The sequence below is a fragment of the Aotus nancymaae genome, unplaced genomic scaffold (assembly GCF_030222135.1).
Source record: "Aotus nancymaae isolate 86718 unplaced genomic scaffold, 86718_ANA_hifiasm-v0.15.2.pri h1tg000018l, whole genome shotgun sequence".
Lineage (NCBI taxonomy): Eukaryota > Metazoa > Chordata > Mammalia > Primates > Aotidae > Aotus > Aotus nancymaae.
The window spans coordinates 19,351,843-19,370,871 of record NW_026988430.1 but is presented as its reverse complement, the minus strand read 5'-3'; the positions used below and the strand labels follow the sequence as shown (position 1 = coordinate 19,370,871).

Genomic DNA, 19,029 nt, shown 5'->3' with positions numbered 1-19,029 from the left:
CTAATTGCCAGTCTTTTCCTAGGTATGTTCTATTAGAGTCTCCTCTGAGCTGGGCATAGTGGTGGGCACCTGTAATCCCAGCTACTCGGGAGGCTGAGACAGGAGAATTGCTGGAACCCAGGAGGTGGAGGTTGCAGTGAGCTGAGATTGTGCCATGGCACTCCAGCCTGGGCAACAGAGCGAGACTCTATCTCAAAAAAATAAATAACTCTCCTCTGGACTGGTTCTATTAGAGGAGGTATTTTGTTTCCTGGGTTAAGTGCACACAGTGAGCAGGCTTGAAAGACATGCTTAACCAAAGAAGCTGAATTAGACCCAAAGAAGAGCCTGTTAACCATGGCCAGGCTGGCAGCTCTCCCCATATGGAAAGAGTTAAGCCGGGTTTTTTGGTGGTGGTGTTTTTGTTTTTGTTTGAGACAGAGTTTCACTCTTGTGAAATCAGTTTCCCCCTTTGCCCTTATTAAGGGGCGATCTCAGCTCACCTGCAACCTCTGCCTCCCAGGTTCAAGTGATTCTTCTGCCTCAGCCTCCCAAGTAGCCAGAATTACAGGCTCCCACCCACCACACCCAGCTAATTGTTGTTATTTTTAGTAGAGACGGGGTTTCCCATATTGGCCAGGCTGGTCTGGAACTCCCGACCGCACATGATCCACCCGCCTCAGCCTCACAAAGTGCTGGGATTACAGGCGTGAGCCACCACGCCCAGCCTGCAGGGTTTTTATAATTCTCCATTGGGCTGCTTGAGGGAAATGTGTTTTTGATGCGATACACCACCAGGATCCTTGTTTTTGTCCCCCTTGCTCCTTTATTAACTGCTCCTCCTGTGGTGTGTATTCAGGTTCCATTGGGGGACCAGAGTGGAAGCAGTGCTAGGATCTGGGGGATTGTGCCCTGAGAACTACAGCTGTGGCTTCTCCAGCAGTTTTTGTTTCCTTGCACTATAAGGGTTAAGTCCCTTTGATGCCCCCTACAATGGCTACAGCCTTTAGCAGATGTATGGCTTCCAAAAGCTGAAGAATTTCAGGCCCATGCTGTATAGGGGAGTATTTGCTAGTTAGCAGTCCCCTTCCTTCCAGATCGTAGCATGAGTGTGGCAAGGGTTACCTCACCCTGTGTAACCTCCCTTAGTTCATCATCACTTACTGCCTTAGTTATTCCCTTTCTCATGCCTCCAAGGAGAGCCTCAAGAAATTTAGCCCAGCTGTTCATTTCCATGGGCGTTTTAGAGTCCCAACAATCAGGATCAGAGTAGTGGGGACTGTGTCTGGGCCCAGGTGATTGCCCTGAGGGTTTGGGGCAAATAGATCATCTGCTTCCTGGCGGGCAGCCTTAAAAGATTCATTTATTTTCAAAGGGGGTGCAAGAGGTTGCTAGAATTGGACATTTCTCCATGAGAAATCCAAGGCTATGGTCAAAATTTGGAACCCATCTGCTAATTTCCTGGGGTTCTCAGAAGAGCTTCCTAGCTTTCCCTTACACTGTTGTATGTCAGTTATAGGGAAAGGGGCCTGCACTAGGACTGGCCCCTCAGCTCCTGCTTCTTCCCTAAGGGGTAGCAGGGCTGGAGGGCGAGATGAACATGGTGTTCCCCTGAGTGTGAGGCGGACTTGGTAGGGTGTCCAGTGTGGGTTTTAGCCTCAGGAGCACTTAGCAAGGGGCTACATGGGGACGGTTGCTGTTCACCATAAAAGACAGGTGACCCTTGTTAAAGGGGGTCATCTATAATATCTAGCCCTGCCTTTGGACTTTCTTTGGGGAAATTATTAGGTTTTGGCATAGCGCCATGAAGGCCTGTACATGTGGGATTTCTGACCATTTGCCCTGCCAGGAAACAGCTGCTGAAAGACCAAAAAAGAGAAGGACTCAGGTCCCTCACCCAAACCGGATGGTGGTGATCAGGCGCTGCTACATGGAAACCTTGCAGTTCACTGGAGACTGGCCCGGCCAGAAACCTGCAGTTGCCTCCATGCTCAGGCGCTGTCCACTGAGGGTCCAGAGTTGGAAAGGAAAAAAGATAGAAAGGGGAAAAAGAGAAAAATAAATCCCAAACATTGGGCTTACCTCCTGGCTGGCTGACCAAAATATGTTGCCAGTTGAGGGTAGTTGGCCAGGTTCTTGGCATTTTGAACAGGGAATTAGACAAAACACACAAAGCAAGGCAGCAAAAGCCAAGACTTATTTTAAATGAAAGGATGCTCCACATGTAGGAATGAGCTCCAGCAAGCAGCTCAAAGCCTCCGTTACAGAATTTCCTGAGCTTTAAATACCCGCTAGAGGTTTCCCATTGGCCTCCAACCAGTCTGACTGATTGGTTGCAGGAGGGGACTAATCAGAGGTCTTTCTTTCTTTTTTTTTTTTTTGAGAAGAGTTTCACTCTTTTTGCCCAGGCTGGAGGGCAGTGGCACGATCTTGGCTCACTACAACCTCAGACTCCCTGGGTCAAGCGATTCTCATGCCTCAGCCTCCCGAGTAGCTGGGATTACAGGCCCGCACCACCACATCCAGCTAACTTTTGAATTTTAGTAAAGACAGGGTTTCACCATGTTGGCCAGGATGCTCTCCATCTCCTGACACAGTGATCCGCCTGCCTCAGCAAAGTGCTGGGATTACAAGCCTGAGCCACCATGCCCAGCCCAGTCAGAGGTACTTTCATTTTTCAACTACCTCGCAGAAAAAAGGAGGGGTTGGAAAGGGATGAATCCGGCTTAGTTTCAACCTAAGCTGGATTCAACCCCTCCTTTCCCTGATAAGCAGCATGAATCAGCCTTAGGTTCCCTGCCTCCAGCTTCTAATCTCCTGATTCAGTGGTAGTGTAGATCAGGTAGAGAAGTAGAAATTCTAATAAACAGTGCTGAGACAGAGACGCGTTGTCATATATTTTATCATACACAAATAAATTTATATTTATATCATACAGAAATTTTATACAAAAATTTATATCATACATAAATTTTTATTTATTGATATCATACATAAATTTCAAGTAGACTGACGATCTAAACATAAAAGGCAAAACTAAGCAATGCATATAGAAGTGATAAAACTATAAAGGTATGCAAAGAAGTGATTGTCACAAGGTTAGAAGAGTGGTGACTTCTGGAAGAGGAAGAGGTTTGTTGCAGGTAGGGGATGGTGTAGGGAAATTGTGCATCGTGGGATTCTGTCCATATTCTAACTCTTGGACTGGGTTGTAGCTATCTGGGTGCTTTTTAATTGTTTTAAATTATTTTTAAATTATATATAAGTATGGTGGCCTTTTGTATGTTTTATACAGTCCGCACTAAAAATGGTTAAAGAAAAAAAATCATGACATGTTTAAAGATAACCACCATCATAAGTTAAATCATTGAGTAACTTAAAGCTCTCAAGTAATGTGGGAAGAAGACAAGTTCCTCTTCAAAGTTTCATGTCTTGTTAAAGAATAATAAATGTTAGAAATAATAGTCTCTTTTAAAGACTAACTTTCTTCAAAGCCTTCTTTTTTTTTATTAGTGACTCTTTGTTAAGCCCTATCCTAGTAGCTGTTAGATATAAAGGAATAAGTACATTCTATGTCCTTGTGCTTTAATCAAGATATTTGTGCTAGACATGCTCACAGGCATGAAATGCATTCTACGTCCTTGTACTTTAACATAAATAAGGTTTATGTTACTACTTTTCTAAGTCCTTTCACAAGCAACTTCCTGTCCTTCCTTATTTGGACTTCCTCTTTTCCTTTTGTTCTCCATTGCTTTTATCTGTTTAGAAAAGTTTTAAGTTGTTAGCCCATCAGGTTTTAGTTTAGATAGTGAGGCCTGGCTCCGATCAGCAGAGATCAGACACAGCAGTAAGGACCACTCCAAATGTGTAAGGAATAAATATGTCTGCTTTTCCTTTGTTCATTTTACTCTCATGGCAAGATGGCTAACAGGAGCACCCTTTCTGAAGGAAGTAAAATTGCTCTGCCGAGAGATCCTTTGTCTGAGTGCTGATTTTTCTTGGCGGCACTAGCATCTGTTTCCAACAAGTAATATTTAAGAGTATCCAGAAACTTGCTGTCCTCCTAGAAAATATATGTAGTCAAAAAGAACAAGAGTCCCCAAAAGTGTTAGTCCAAACTGCACCATTTTTTAAGTACCCCACCATTTCACAGACCTTGGTCAAAGTGAAACATTCCATAGGGTTAGGGCCATGAGAAACAGCCTGCCTCTTATATTCTGCTAAGAGAAAATGCAAGGAATACCACATTCCACCAGAACAGAGGCCAAACCACCTGATCATAGGAACATCTTATCAATATCCTGCCAGGCAGCAAGCCATACTCCCTAGACCCCTTCCGCCCACACCTGTAAGTACCCCAGCTTGTATGTGAGCAGCAGTGGGCACTGACATTAAGCTGATCCCCCACCTCTATAGGTTTATGAATGCCTGCATTTGCTGCTGAGTCTCTCTCTCTCTCTCTGTCTTTCTTTAACCCTCGCCTCCATTCAAAACCTAACAAAAAGCACAAGCACAAAATTAAAAATGGACAAATTGGATTACATCAAACAAAAAAGACACAACTGACCAGCATCAACATTAAAACAGAGCTCTTAAGACTGACAAAACAGACTCTTTGTAGCAATAAGACACTAAATCTCAGTCTGACTCTAGTATAGCCTCAAATGACAGACAGTAGACCCCGAAAGAAATCCAAGTATTTTACCCCAAAATATATTTCTCTGACATATTTTGAAATGGCCTTGCAAAGCTGTTTCTTGTGGGGAAAATCTACATTCTGTAGAGGATCCCCTTCCCTTTCCAGGTCTTTTCCTGATCCAGGAGAGATGAACTAAGAGTCTGGCACCTTTTTAGCTCTGGTAAGAGACAGCTGGGCTCGGTGGCTCATGCCTGTAATCCTAGCACTTTGGGAGGCCGAGGTGGGTGGATCACCTGAGGTCAGGAGCTCAAGAAGACCAGCCTGGCCATCAGGGTGAAACCTCATCTTAAATAAATAAATAAATAAAAATAAATTTTTAAAAAAAGAGAGACATTTACCACCTATTCTCTCTGAAGCCTGCTACCTGGAAACTTCATCTGCATAATAAGAACTGATGCAAGACAGGCAAGCCCCAAAATTGAGGCTATGCCCTGAAGGGTTCTTGGCTTCTCCTAGGAAAGAATTCAAGGGTCAGCTGCTGCTGTTAAATAGCAGCTTTGATTGAAAGCGGCAGTGGACCAGCAGCAGCGGAGGTCCTCCTCCTGGCAGAGTGGGGGTACCCCATAGGCAGTGTGCGTAGCACCTCAGAGGCAGGTCTGCACTCATACCCACTTGTAATTATATGAAAATTAAGGGGGTTATGTAGAAATTTCTAGAATGAGTGAGATAACTTCCCAGTTGTCAGGTCGTTGCCATGGAAAGGGGCAGTAACCTCCAGGTGTAACTGACATGGCGCACTGGTGCGTGTGTCTTATGAGGAGGTATTTCTGCCCCCTGCCCCCCAGCACCTGTTTTTAGCTAGTCTTCAACTGGTCTGGTGTCCAAGCCCCACCTCTGGAATCAAGTCTTGCCTCCCACCTCAGAATCTTGGTCTCCCCAACCCCTTATCTTAACCAAGACAATTCATTTCTATTGATTCCAGATCCTTAGATAATAACAACTTGGCCAGGTGCTGTGGCTCATACCTATAATCCCAGCACTTCAAGGCAGGTGGATCACCTGAGGTCAGAAGTTCAAGACCAGCCTGGCCAACATGGCGAAACCCTGTCTCTACTAAAAATATAAAAATTAGCCAGGTGTGGTGGCATGTGCCTGTAATCCCAGCTACTCAGGAGAGTGAGGCAGGAGAATCGCTTAAACCTGGGAGGCAGAGTTTGCAGTGAGCTGAGATTGTGCCATTGCACTCCACCCTGGGTGACAGAGCGAATGGCACTCAATCTCAAAAAAATAGATAATAACGCAATTCTTTTGACCAATTTCCAGTCAGAAAATCTTTCAATCCACCTACGACCTGGAGGCTCTTGCCTTGAGTTGCCCCACCTTTTCAGACTGAATTGGTGCACACCTGACATGTATTGATTGGTATCTGTGTAACTTCTGTCCCCCTAAAATGTATAAAATCAAGCTGTGACTCAAGCACCTTGGATACCTATTTTCAGGACCTCCTGGGGCTGTGTCATGGGCCTTAGTCACTCATATTTGACTCAGAATAAACCTTTTTAAATATTTTACAATTTAGTTCTTTTTGTCAACAGCCTCCTGTCACTTTCCCTTGAGAAGACACTGATTTGGAGAATACTCCCAGTGCCAGCCTTTCTTATAAGAAAACTCCTGCATTCGCATGGAGAGTCGATTGTTACTCACCAGGCAAACAAACCCTGGTTTTTCAGGTAACAGTCAGCCCTCTGTATCCACAGATTCCACCTCTGCTGTTACAGAGGGCTAACTGTATGTAAAACCCGTAATTTAGAGCCATGTGATTTAAAGAAAATTATCTCATTCATGGATTTGATGGGTACAAATATGCACTTGGCTATAAGCTACTGGTGTATCCACAGCTGAATGGAACAAAAACCCAACTATTACAACAGATCCTGAAATTTTGCCAGCTCTCAAAATTTCTGCTCAAAAAATAGATTCTTACTTTTTGCTTAATTTTTCTGTAAATCTAAAATTTCTCTAAAAATAAAGTCTATTAATTTAAAATATATGTACTCTGGAAATGGGTAATACTGTCTTTAAGAAAAACTAGCAGCCAACGTGTTCCTTGTTAAGCAGTTACAAAATTTAAGTTGTAGCATTTCTGACCTCGATTCTTAGAAACAAACTAAACTAGATTTGTTTTGCTTTAGAAGGAATATAAGGAAAGCTAATTTGTGAAGTAAGTACTTCCTGAAATGGAGATGAATCCCTGTTTAGATAAACCAGGAGAGGAAGTTAAACTGAATGAGCATGGGAAAAAAAGACTCCTTTGGGAGGTATGCTTTTTGAGCATCATTGAAAGTGACTGAGATGTACAATAATGAGGGGACCAAGCAGTAGTTCATTAATGGAGGAGCAGCATTGCTCTGAACAAATATTTGCTTTTACATAATTAACCAAATAGAAATGATCTGAATGGAAAAGTAGTTGGGAGTATTAACTATGTACATGATTACTCTCAAGCAGATTATGGGCATAAATGGCTGTTGTATTTCACATAACTGCACATCAACAGCTTTCAAAGGAATCTCAACCATCCACTGAACACAGTTCAGATTTATTTTCCATTTAGATGCCTGTTTGATACCTCAAGGCCTTAGACGGTTGTCCTGGATACTTCTAGGAACACCAGTTATTATGCTCAGAATGTTATAATAACTCTTCTATTTATTACCTACAGCTAAAAGTCTGATGATGGTTATTTTATAGTGTCTCTGGAAATTGGAAAGGTAATCATGACCTGGAACTTCTACAAACAGAATGGGGGAAAACTTAAGAGAAAAAAGCTTGAGTTATATAACTAATAAATACCAGGTTGCTTTGTTTTTTGTTGTTTTTTTAATACCAGTTTTTGAACATAAAATCTATAGGGTTTTTTATTATCTGGGTAGTGTTAGGTGCATAGCTATGAGAAGGTATCCCAAGCCCATTTTCTCCTCCCAGTCTTGTTTCTTAAAATTTTCCTGATGTGTCAAGAGAATGTCACTATAGCCCTGTGAATTAGTAGATATTGCTCTATTGAGATATTTACTCGGGATAAAGTTGGGAGAAAGTAAAGATAAAGGAATACCTAGGCCAGAGATCTCTGCTAAGATTCACACCAGCACCTTTCAAAATTTTGCAGCCTATGAAGAGCCAAATATTGCATAGTCCAGATCATGTTTCCCAACATTGTCGATGGAAAATCCTAAAGTAAGAGATTCTCAGAATCAGAGCTCTTACTTCAACCTAGATTCTTTTTTTGGTGTGGGTGGTAAAGACAAACAGGTTTAACTCTGACCTGGTACTTTCTTTCATGTTTCTAAGCCATAACATTAAATATGCAATACTAGAAGGTCATAATTATTCACATAAAATGTCAATGCATTCATTTATTAGTATGCTTCATTTCAGACAGAATTAACAATCTTCTTATTCTCACATGTAGCACTTAGTGAGCCCACTGAATAAACTCTTGAGATAGCCTTAATTAGACTCTGACTACATACAGGTTTTGCCCCGTGTCTTAGTCCATTTTCTGACGCTGTAACAGACTATCACCAATTTGATAATTTATAAAGAATAAAAGTTTATTGGACTCACAGTTCTGGAGGCTAGAAAGTCTAAGAACATGGCATGAGAATCTGGCAAGGACTTTCATGCTGATTTATCCCATGGCAGAAAGGCAAGCAAGCACACAAAACAGGGAGAGAAAATGGGGATCTAATTCCCATGAAAACTAAGCCACTCCCGTGATAACATTAATCTATTCATAAGGGCCAAGCCCTCATAACCTAATTACCCTTTAAAGGTCCCATCTCTTAATACTATCACGATGGCAATTAAATTTCAATATGGGTTTCGGAGGAGACATTCAAAACATAGCAGCAGGCACAAGCAGGTTTAAGTCAAAAGTCCATTGCTAGCTATGACTTACCGATAGGAGCCATTGAAATAGTTAAACACCTAGGAAACTATCTTCTTTTGACTTTTCAAGACATTCTGGACCAGATTGTATTGGATTATATGTAGAGCAGAAGCAGGTTTTCGCACGCCCTCACTTGCAGTGCATATTTCCTATGTTAGGCTCTTCTGGGAAAACTTCTTGTTAATTTTTCAAATCTGGTACTTACTGAGTAACTCTATGTTTTTGTACTTCTTCTTTCCAGTAATCCATTTTGTCTCCAGTGTTTTCCATTGTCTTCATCATTGCAGTTTTATTTTAGCCTGGCAATCTATTTGATCTTTTCACTAATATTTCCTAGCCTTTTTTACTCATTTTCTATGAATTCTAACTCATGCTTCAGCTATTCTGGTACCCCTTTAAATTCTTTAGTCTCTAATAAGCTTTCCAAAACTCCTAAGCATAGCTGACTAAGTAAACATTGGGAAAGATACCTTTAATTGTTATAAACAATCACTGTTATGTCACCTATTAAATGTAAACATTTCCATAAGAACCAGTGTAGTTTTTTCATGATCAATAGAGATTTGCCCATTTGTGGGCTAGACTGATCACATGAAAACCTCAACAACTGAACCATTTCCCATTTTACTATTTCCTTTTTCATAAAAAATTTTTAAATTACTAAATTACAAATTAGACATACAAAAAAGTATAAGCATTTTATATGAAGAAATAAGAGTAGTATCTTGTTACTCTTTTTATCATCTTACACTGAATGACCTTCTTATTTTTTCTTTTTCTTTTTTTTTTTGAGACGGAGTTTCGCTCTTGTTACCCAGGCTGGAGTGCAATGGCGCAATTTCGGCTCACCGCAACCTCCGCCTCCTAGGTTCAGGCAATTCTCCTGCCTCAGCCTCCTGAGTAGCTGGGATTACAGGCACGCATCACCATGCCCAGCTAATTTTTTGTATTTCTAGTAGAGACGGGGTTTCACCTTGTTGACCGGGATGGTCTTGATCTCTTGACCTCGTGATCCACCCGCCTCGGCCTCCCAAAGTGCTGGGATTACAGGCATGAGCCACCGCGCCCGGCCTTTATTTTTTCTATTTAAAAGATTTGGGCCAGGCACAGTGGCTGACATCTGTAATCCCAGCACTTTGGGAGGCCTGGCGGATCACAAGGTCAGGAGATGGAGACCATCCTGGCTAACATGGTGAAACTCCATCTCTACTAAAAATATAAAAAACTAGCCAGGTGTGGTGGCATGCATCTGTAGTCCCAGCTACTTGGGAGGCTGAGGCAGGAGAATCACTTGAACCCAGGAGGCGGAGGTTGCAGTGAGCCGAGATCACACCACTGCACTCCAGTCTGGGTGACAGAGCAAGACTCTGTCAAAAAAAAAAAAAAGTTTGGGAGCCAAATGGTTTTGTGGGGGTATTAAATAAAATGTATAGGAGGCCATTGATTTTGACTGAGCTCCTACACTAAGCCCAACAGACCAAACCAAAATGGAGTCACTCATGACAAAATGGAGTCACTCAAGACAAAACTAAGTTGTTTATCTGACCTTCCAAGAAATCAAGAGAGTGAGATATAATAGCCAAATCCCCAAACAACACAATTTTAGCTGGTATAATAAGGAAATCCACTCTGCTTTAATCTTTATAAAAAAAGTAACTCTGAAACAACCCATTTACCTTTTCTTTCCTATTTCTGCTTTCCTTGGCCATTTTCTGCTGATAAAACCAACCATCTCTGTTCAACTCATCAGAGCACTTATTCTATTTTGTAGAATGAGATGTTACCTTATTCTAGAATGGCAAATAAAAGCCAATTAAGGTCTCTAAATTTGTTGTAATTTTGTCTTTTGATGGGGGTCAGCCATTTTTGTATCCTCTGATAATACCACATCTTATTGTGTACAACATGAACACCTGCACACCATTCTCCTTCATTTGTTTACACATACAGCATGCTGGCAATTTTTTCTTCATGTCAAAAATATCTATGTCCAGTGTAAAAAAAAAAAAAAGTTAGGTAATTTGGATGAACAGAAAAGAAGAAAAATAATATAAAAATCATACAAAATTCTACCACCTTGAGATGTTTCTTTTTTGTATATTTCCTTTTGTGTAACCAGGGAGGAGGCCTATGCTGCTTACTTATCCTTATAAAGGAATTTCCCATCTTATACCTCCTGTTGCTAATGCTGCCTTATGTTCTACCACGTGGCCCCATTCCACAAGTCACGCAACTCACACTGACAATGAACACCCTAACTATCTTAATCAAGGTTTAGTCGAGAAAATAGACACCACCCTAGACTTTTCAAACAAAATAAACAGGAAAGTTAATAAGGAAATTGGTTACAGAGGAAATGCAAAAGCTGAGACACCAAACACAGGATGGGATGATGAGGCAACTGAGGGGTCGGCAACAGCTAAAAGGAACTGCCACCCTGGAACTAAAGAGTCAACGGGAGAAGGTAGTTTTATCAGAGCACAGAAGTTGAGGCCAACCAGAAGGAGAAGAACTAAGGAGAGGGCATTTCCCCAGGGGAGCTGAAACCACAGAGGGAGCATTTGTTGGGGAGGAATTGGAGACACAAAGATAAGCAGTCACAGAAAAGAGAGAAATAGGGGCAATATCCTAGCCTTTCCCCTCTTCCCGCCCTCCAATCATCCACCATTATCTTTCCGTGGCCAAACTTACCTGGAAGACTTCAGGCAATGGAAATGATGGAAGGTGGGGATGGGATGGTAGTACGCACAGGCAGCTGGCCAGCGATTGTCTAAGAGTAGCACCTGAAGTGACTGGCCACACATCACCTATGGCGTGGTCTTGCCAAAAAATGTTTAAGCTGAATCTAATCATGAGGAAACAATCAGGCAAATCCAAATTGAAAGACATTGTACAAAACAGCTAGCCTAGGCTCTCCAAAATGTCAATGTCCTAAAAGGCAAAAAAGGACAGAGAACTTATCCAAATTAAAGAACATTAGGGAGGCTCACGCCTGTAATCCCAACACTTTGAGAGGCAGAGGCGAGAGGATTACTTGAGCCCAGGAGTTCGAGACCAGCCTAGGCAACATAGTGAGTCCCCATCTGTACATACAAAAAAATCAAAAAATGAGGCGGGAGGATTACTTGAACCCAGGAGGTCAAGGCTGCAATGAGCCATGATCAAGCCACTGCATTCCTACCTGGTGACCAGAGTGAGATCCTCCTGTCTTTCAAAAAAAAGAAAAGAACATTAGGGAGACATGGTAACTCATTTTGATTGTGATTATGGATTAAATACTAGATCAAAAAAGAATGATATATAAAGGATATTATGGGGCAATTGTAGAAAATATAGTTAGTACATTAGATGATAGTTGTATATAAATGTTAAATTTCTTGAGTGTGGTAATTTGGTTGTGGTTGTGTAAGAGAATGCCCCTGTTCTCAGCAGATATATGCTAAAGTATTTAAAGGTAAAACGTCATGATGTCTTCAACCAACTCCATACACATATATATGCATGGAGAACGAATGTGTGATCAAACAAATGTGCCCAAGGTTAAAACTGGTGAATCTAAGTGAAGCATCTATAGATATTCATGGTACTATTCTTGTAACTCTCCCAAAGGCTTTTCAAAATAAAAACTCAGTGAAAAAAAATAGGATGGCCTCTGACCTCTGACCACTGACATGAGGTAAAGAGATTAATTAAACCAACTGTTCTTAGGAATTTAGTAAACCTAAACACAGAAAAAAAGATTTGCTAGTTAGCAATAAAGCTGGAGGTGACAGAAAAACAGAGTTCAGCAATAGCAAACTAAAATTACGTACACACCAAAATTATGAGGTGGAAGACGGGTACAGCAAATTGTTTGCAAAAATAGCTGCCAAGAATGCTTCTCATCTCGTAAGCACTTCTTCCATCATGAGGTGAAATCTGTTTCTCCTCCCTGCATTCTAGACTGGCCCTGTGACTTGCTTTGACCAACAGAATGCAGAAGTGACACGGCGTCAGTTCTTGACCAGGAAGAGGCTTGACATCTTGCCCTTTGCTTCTCTTGGAGCCCTGAGCTACCATAATAAAGAAGACTGACTGCCTGCTGGAGAGATTGGCCTGGCCGGTCCTTTGCTGTTCTAGACACCTCTGCTGAGCCACACATGTGAGTGAAGCCACCCGGATCCTCCAGCCCCAGGAAAGGTGGCCCAGCCAACACCACACGGAGAAGAACCAAGCTGTTCCTGTCAATCCCTTCCCAAAGTTCAGCATTTTGAGCCAATAAATAAGTGGTAGTTGTTATTTTAAGACAATACATTTTGGGGCAATTTGTTATACAGACAATCCCCACTTGCAATGGTTCAACTTAGTATTTTTCAACTTTTGGATGGTGCAAAAGTGATACACATTCAGCAGAAACTGCACCTCGAGCACCCATCCAACCATGCTGCTTTTTGCTTTCAGCGTAATATTCAATAAATCACATGAGATAGTCAGCACTGTATTGGAAAATGGGCTGTGCGTTAGATAATTTTGCCAACTTTAAGCTAATGTTAAGTGTTCTGAGTGCATCTAAGGCAGGCTAGGCTAAGCTACCTTAGCCTACGTTAGGTGTATTACATGCATTTTCGACTTAATGATATTTTCAGTTTACAATGGGTTTCTCAGGATTATTTCCCATTATAAGTCAAGGAGCATCTGTATAGTTAATAGGGAACAGAGCAGACAGACACGCCGAGATACCTGTAGGAAACACTGTCTAAGTTTTACTATTCCAGTTTCTTCCGTGTGTAGGCGCAAAACAACCCCTACTCTTTTTGAGTCAAATTGAGCAGGTCTCTGTTGCTTGCAACAACAACAACAAAAAAGCCAGAGGGGGGAATAAAATGTCCCTTCCCAGATGCTCTGCCTATTCTTTTATTCCTTTACTTTCTTAATAAACTTGCTTTCACTTTAAAAGAAATAAAATGTCCCTTCTTGTCCTTTCTCTTTGCAGGTATTTTTACTATCCAAAGATTCTGCATAAATATCTCTTATTTCTACTTGTTTCCATTGACTTCCAATTTTATTAACAGCACCTGATTTTTTAAATGGTTTATTGTAAAATGCATCATACAAATAGAAGGATGGATAAAATTTGCTTGATTGAATATTTAAAAGTAATGGCAAATTAAAAGTAATGACAAAAACCGCAATCCCTTTTGCACCAACCTAATATAATAAGATAAATAATCATCCACCCAGTTTAAGATATAAAATATAGGCCAGATGTGTTGGCTCATACCTGTAATCCCAGCACCTTGGGACACCAAGGCAGACAGATCACAAGGTCAGGAGTTTGGGGCCAGCCTGGCCAATATGGTGACACTTCATCTCTGCTAAAAATACAAAAATTAGCCAGGCATAGTGGCCGGTGCCTGTAATCCAGCTACTTCTGAGGCAGAAGAATCGCTTGAACCCGGGAGGTGGAGGTTGCAGTGAGCCATGATTGCGCCACTGCACTCCAGCCTGGGTGACAGAGTGAGACTCCATCTCAAAAAAAAAAAAAAAAGATACAAAATATAACCAGTCCTTTAGAAGCCTCTGTTTATCCCTCCCCAATTGCAGTCTCTTGTCCACCCCCAGTGATAACCACAATGATGACTTCTGTTAATCATTCTCTTGTTTCCTTTACAGTTTTCCACCAATAAATGCAACCCTAAACAACGTGACAACTTTCATCTTGAAAAACTGAGAAGCAAGCACCAATCTAGAAGGATAAGGAAAGGGTGATGTTACCACTGTTTGAGGAAGGCTCAGGAGGAGAAGATAAACTGAACAGCCTCTGCATCATTATCTGGCTTCAGCTTCCCTAAGCGTTTATAAGAGCTTTTATGAGAAAATCTTTGAGTAAGATGATGAGTAACACTGGGAAACACTGGGCTCAGCACAGGTGAGACATACGGTAGCACTGGAGGATGGGCCAGGTTTTAGATGTTTGGCCAGGATATAGCCAGAAGGAGAAAGCTGTTCTGTATATTCTGCTCATCATGACTTCCCCTCCACTTCCCAGAAGTCAAAGCAGAGCATTACTAGATGATACCCACAGTAGCTCAAGGGTCAGAGTGTGGAAGAACGAGCAGGAACTTTATCAGTATGTGGTCAAAATAAGATAAACACAGAGAAAAATCTGGGGCAGACTCTGGGTATTTAGTCCTTGATTTAAAAGTTAGCATGGGCCAGGTGTGGTGGCTCACGCCTGTAATTTCGACACTTTGGGAGGCCAAGGCGGGAGGATCACGAGGTCAAGAAATCGAGACCATCCCAGCCAACATGGTGAAACCCCGTCTCTACTAAAAATACAAAAATTAGCTGGGCTTATTTTTACAAATTACAAAAATTTACAAAATTTTGTATTTTGTAAAACTACAAAAATGTGGTGGGCGCCTGAAATCCCAGCTACATGGGAGGCTGAGGCAGGAGAATTGCCTGAACCCGGGAGGTGGAGGTTGCAGTGAGCCGAGATCGCACCACTGCACTCCAGCCTGGCCACAGAGCAAGACTCCACCTCAAAAACGAGAGTTAGCCTGATGGCAGTGGGGACAGTGGTGATGGAAACCCTCAGTATGCCTCTCCCTGGAGTCCCGGTGTCCTACTTCTTCAAGCTGGACTTGTTTCCTTCTGCACCTAGTGCATAACTGTCATTCTGGACCCTCCCATCACCCTTATCCTAGAGTCCCCTCACCACTCTCCTATGTTAGATTCCTATCTGTTGTGTCCCATATGTTCTTTTTCTTGGCTTATCCTCTCATTCAAGAAGCACAGCCTCCAGCAGCTCCTTAAGAAAGAATGCATGGGAAGTAAATCTTGCACATCTGAAAATGTCCTTATTTCACACTCATATTTGATTGCTAATTTAGCTGGGTGCAGAATTCTAGGCTGGAAATAGTTTTTCTTAAGAATTTGACAAGCTTTGCTCTGGTGTCTCTTGCCTCTACCATTGTTTATTGAAGCAGGCAAAGCCAAAGCTGATGCCCAGTCCTTTATATTTGATCTTCGTATGTACCCTCTCCCTTGCTCTCTAAGCTTTCAAGATATCTTGGACTCCGTGTTCTGAAATTCCATGATAATGTGTCTTGACAAGTCTTTTTTCATACATTTCTCTAGGCACTTGAAGAACCTTTTCAATCTGGAAACTCATGTCAAAAAAGGAAAGAAAGATAAAGACTTTTCCAGACAAACCAAAACTGAGGAAGTTCATCACCCCTGGACTTGCCTTACAAGAAATGTGAAAAGGAGATCTTGAAGTTGAAATGAAAGGAACGTGTATTAGCAACATGAAAACATATACTCACTGATAAACGTAAGTATATAGTCAAACTCAGAATTCTCTAATACTGTGATGATGGTATATAGTTGGATATACAAAATAAAAAGATGTCAATTGTGTTATAAATAATATAAAATATGGGGGAGAAGTAAAAGTGTATAGTCTTTGTATGTAATAAAAATTGTTATCCGCTTAAAATAGACTATTATAACTGCAAGATGTTTTATGTAAGCCTCATGGTAATCACACACACAAAAAAACCTGTAGTAGATACAAAAAAGATAAAAAGAAAAGAATCAAAGCATACTGCCACAAATAATAATAATAAAGAAGCCACAAAGAAGACAACAAGAGAGGAAGAAAGGAACTACAATTAACAAAACAGCAATACTAAGTCCTTACCTATCAATTATTACTTTAAATGTATATAGATTAAATTCTCTCATCAAGAGGCATAGAAGATACATGGATTTTTAAAAATAAGGCCCAACTATATGCTGTCTACAAGAGACTCACTTTAGATTTAAGAACACAAAGAGCCTGAAAATGAATGGATGAAAACCACATCCCATAAAAATAATAACCAAAAGAGAGCAAAGGTGGCTATACTTATATGAGCTAAAATAGACTTCGAGTCAAAAACTGTCATAAGAGACAAAGAGAGTCATTATATATACTAACAAAAGGATCAATTCATCAGGAAGACATAAAATAGTAATACGTAGTAGAAGAAATCCATACCCCACCCAACAATGGATGGATCATCCAGACAGAAAATAAATAAGGAAACAGTGGAATTAAACACTAGATACAAAACAGATATAATGAACATATACATAACATTCTATCCAACAGAAGCAAAATACACATTGTTCTTAAGCCACATGGAACATTCTCCAGGATAGATCACATGTTAAGCCACAAAATAAATCTTGACAAATCTATGAAGATTGAAATCATGTGAAATATCTTTTCCAATCACAATGAAATGAAACTAGAAATCAATAATAGGAGAAAAATTGGAAAACTCACAATATGCAGAAATTGAGCAACACACTCCTGAAAAACCAATGGGTCAAAGAAGAAATTAAAAGAAGAGACAAAAATACCTTGAAACAAACAAAACTGGAAAAAAAAAAATGGGATGTATGGGATGCAGCAAAAGCAGTTATTGAAGGGAAGTTTATAGCAACAAATGATTACATTAATAAAGGAAAAGATCTCACATAAACAACCTAAAGTTACACCCCAAAGAAATAGAAAAATAAGAACAAAGGCCAAAGTTAGTAAAAGGAATAATAAAATGTAGAACAGAAATAAATGAAATAGAGATGAGAAAAACAATTTTAAAAAATCAACAGAGTCGGTTTTTTGAAAAAAACAAAATTGATAAACCCTTAGCTAAACTAAGAAAAAAAAGAGACGAGATGTAAATAAAATTATAAATGAAAGATGAGTCATTCCAACTGATACCACAAAAATACAAAGGATCATAAGAGCCTACTGTGACCAATTATACACCAACAAATTGGGTACCATAAAAAAATGGATAAATTCTCAGAACTTACAACCTACAAAACTAAGTCAGGAGAAATACAAAATCTGAACAGAGCACTAATAAAGACTAGATGGCTTCACTGCTGAATTCCACAAACCTTTAAAGAAGAATTAATGCCAATCTTTCTCAAATTTTTCCAAAAATTAAAGAGGAGGGAACACTTCTAAACTCTTTTTACAAGACCAGCATTACCCTGATCCCAAAGCCAGATAAAAACACTACAAGAAAAGAAAATTACAAGGCAATATCCCTGATAAACACAAATACAAAAATCCTCAATAAAAATGCTGGCAAACAAAATTCAACAATACATTAAAAGAATAATACACCATGATCAAGTTAGATTTATTCCTGGGATGAGAAAGTGGTTCAAAATACACAAATCAATAAATGTGATCCATTACATTAACAGATTGGAAAATAAAAATGATCATCTCAATAGATGCAGAAAAAGAATTTGACAAAACTTAACATCTTTTCATGATAAAATTTCTCAATAAATTAGGTACTGAATAATGTAACTCAACATAAGAAGGCCATACATGACAAGCCCACAGCTAGTCATACTCAACAGTGAAAGTCAAAAGTTTTCCTCTGACATCAGGAACAAGCAAGGATATCCATACTCACTACTTCTAGTACCATGAAGTAGTACTAGAAGTCCTAGCCAGAGCAATTAGGCAAGAAAAAGAACAAAATGGCATCAAATAGAAAAGGAAAAAGTTAAATTGTCTCATTTGCTAACATGATCTTTCTTATATGTAGAAAACTCTAAAGATTCCACCAAAAAAACTGCTAAAACTAATAAATAAATTGAGTAAAGTTGCAGGATATAAAGATCGACCGAAAAATATCAGTATCATTTCCATACCCTGACAATGAACTATCCAAAAAAGAAACTGAGATAGCAATTCCATTTGCAATAATATCAAGAAGGATAAAATACTTAGGAATAAGCTTAAATAAGGAGGTGAAAGGCCTGTACCCTGAAAACTATAAAACATTAATGAAATACGCTGGAAAGTCACAAATAAATGTAAAGATATCTGCAAGACAGTTATTGGGTGGGGGAGTCTTGCATTGATTTGGTTCTTCCCCCTTTCTTGCTTGTAGTTCCCAAAAATAACTATACAACGTGCTGGGCATTCAGCATCCTGAGATAAGGAGTTGGCCAGAACAGCCCAGGCTCTATTCCAGTTCCCCCTAGAAATAAGATATCCTTCAGTGCTTTAGCCCAGTATGTCACATACCCCAGGGTATTAAAAAAAATAAATTTAAAAACCCAGCCAGGTGTAGTGACTCATGCCTATAATCCCAGCACTCTGGGAGACCAGCCTGGGCTACAGGGCAAAACCCCATCTTTACTAAAAATATGAAAATTAACCAGGCCTGGTGGTGCACTCCTTTAGCCCCAACTATAATGGAGGCTGAGGCAGGAGAATCTCCCAGGAGGTGGAGGTTGCAGTGAGCGGAGGTAGTGCCACTGCACTCCAGTCTTGGCAACAGAGTGAGACCCTGTCTGAAAACAAAAAGCCAGAGCAGACCGCTTTTTTTGGGGAGGTCCCTCAGCTGCAGTACAGGTGGAGCACGTCCATATGACACTCCATCCACCACAGCAG

The 19,029-nt window shown here is 40.4% G+C and overlaps 1 protein-coding gene across 1 annotated transcript in view; it reads left to right on the top strand.

Moving 5' to 3' along the window:
- The first annotated feature begins 1,783 nt into the window (after positions 1 to 1,783).
- Positions 1,784 to 19,029, top strand: part of LOC135275704 (myosin-13-like) — a 31,178-nt gene continuing 13,932 nt past the window's right edge. Inside the window, 2 exon segments of the mRNA XM_064378058.1 lie at positions 1,784 to 1,997; positions 10,840 to 11,031. Of these exon segments, the coding sequence (XP_064234128.1) occupies positions 1,784 to 1,997; positions 10,840 to 11,031 (406 nt within the window).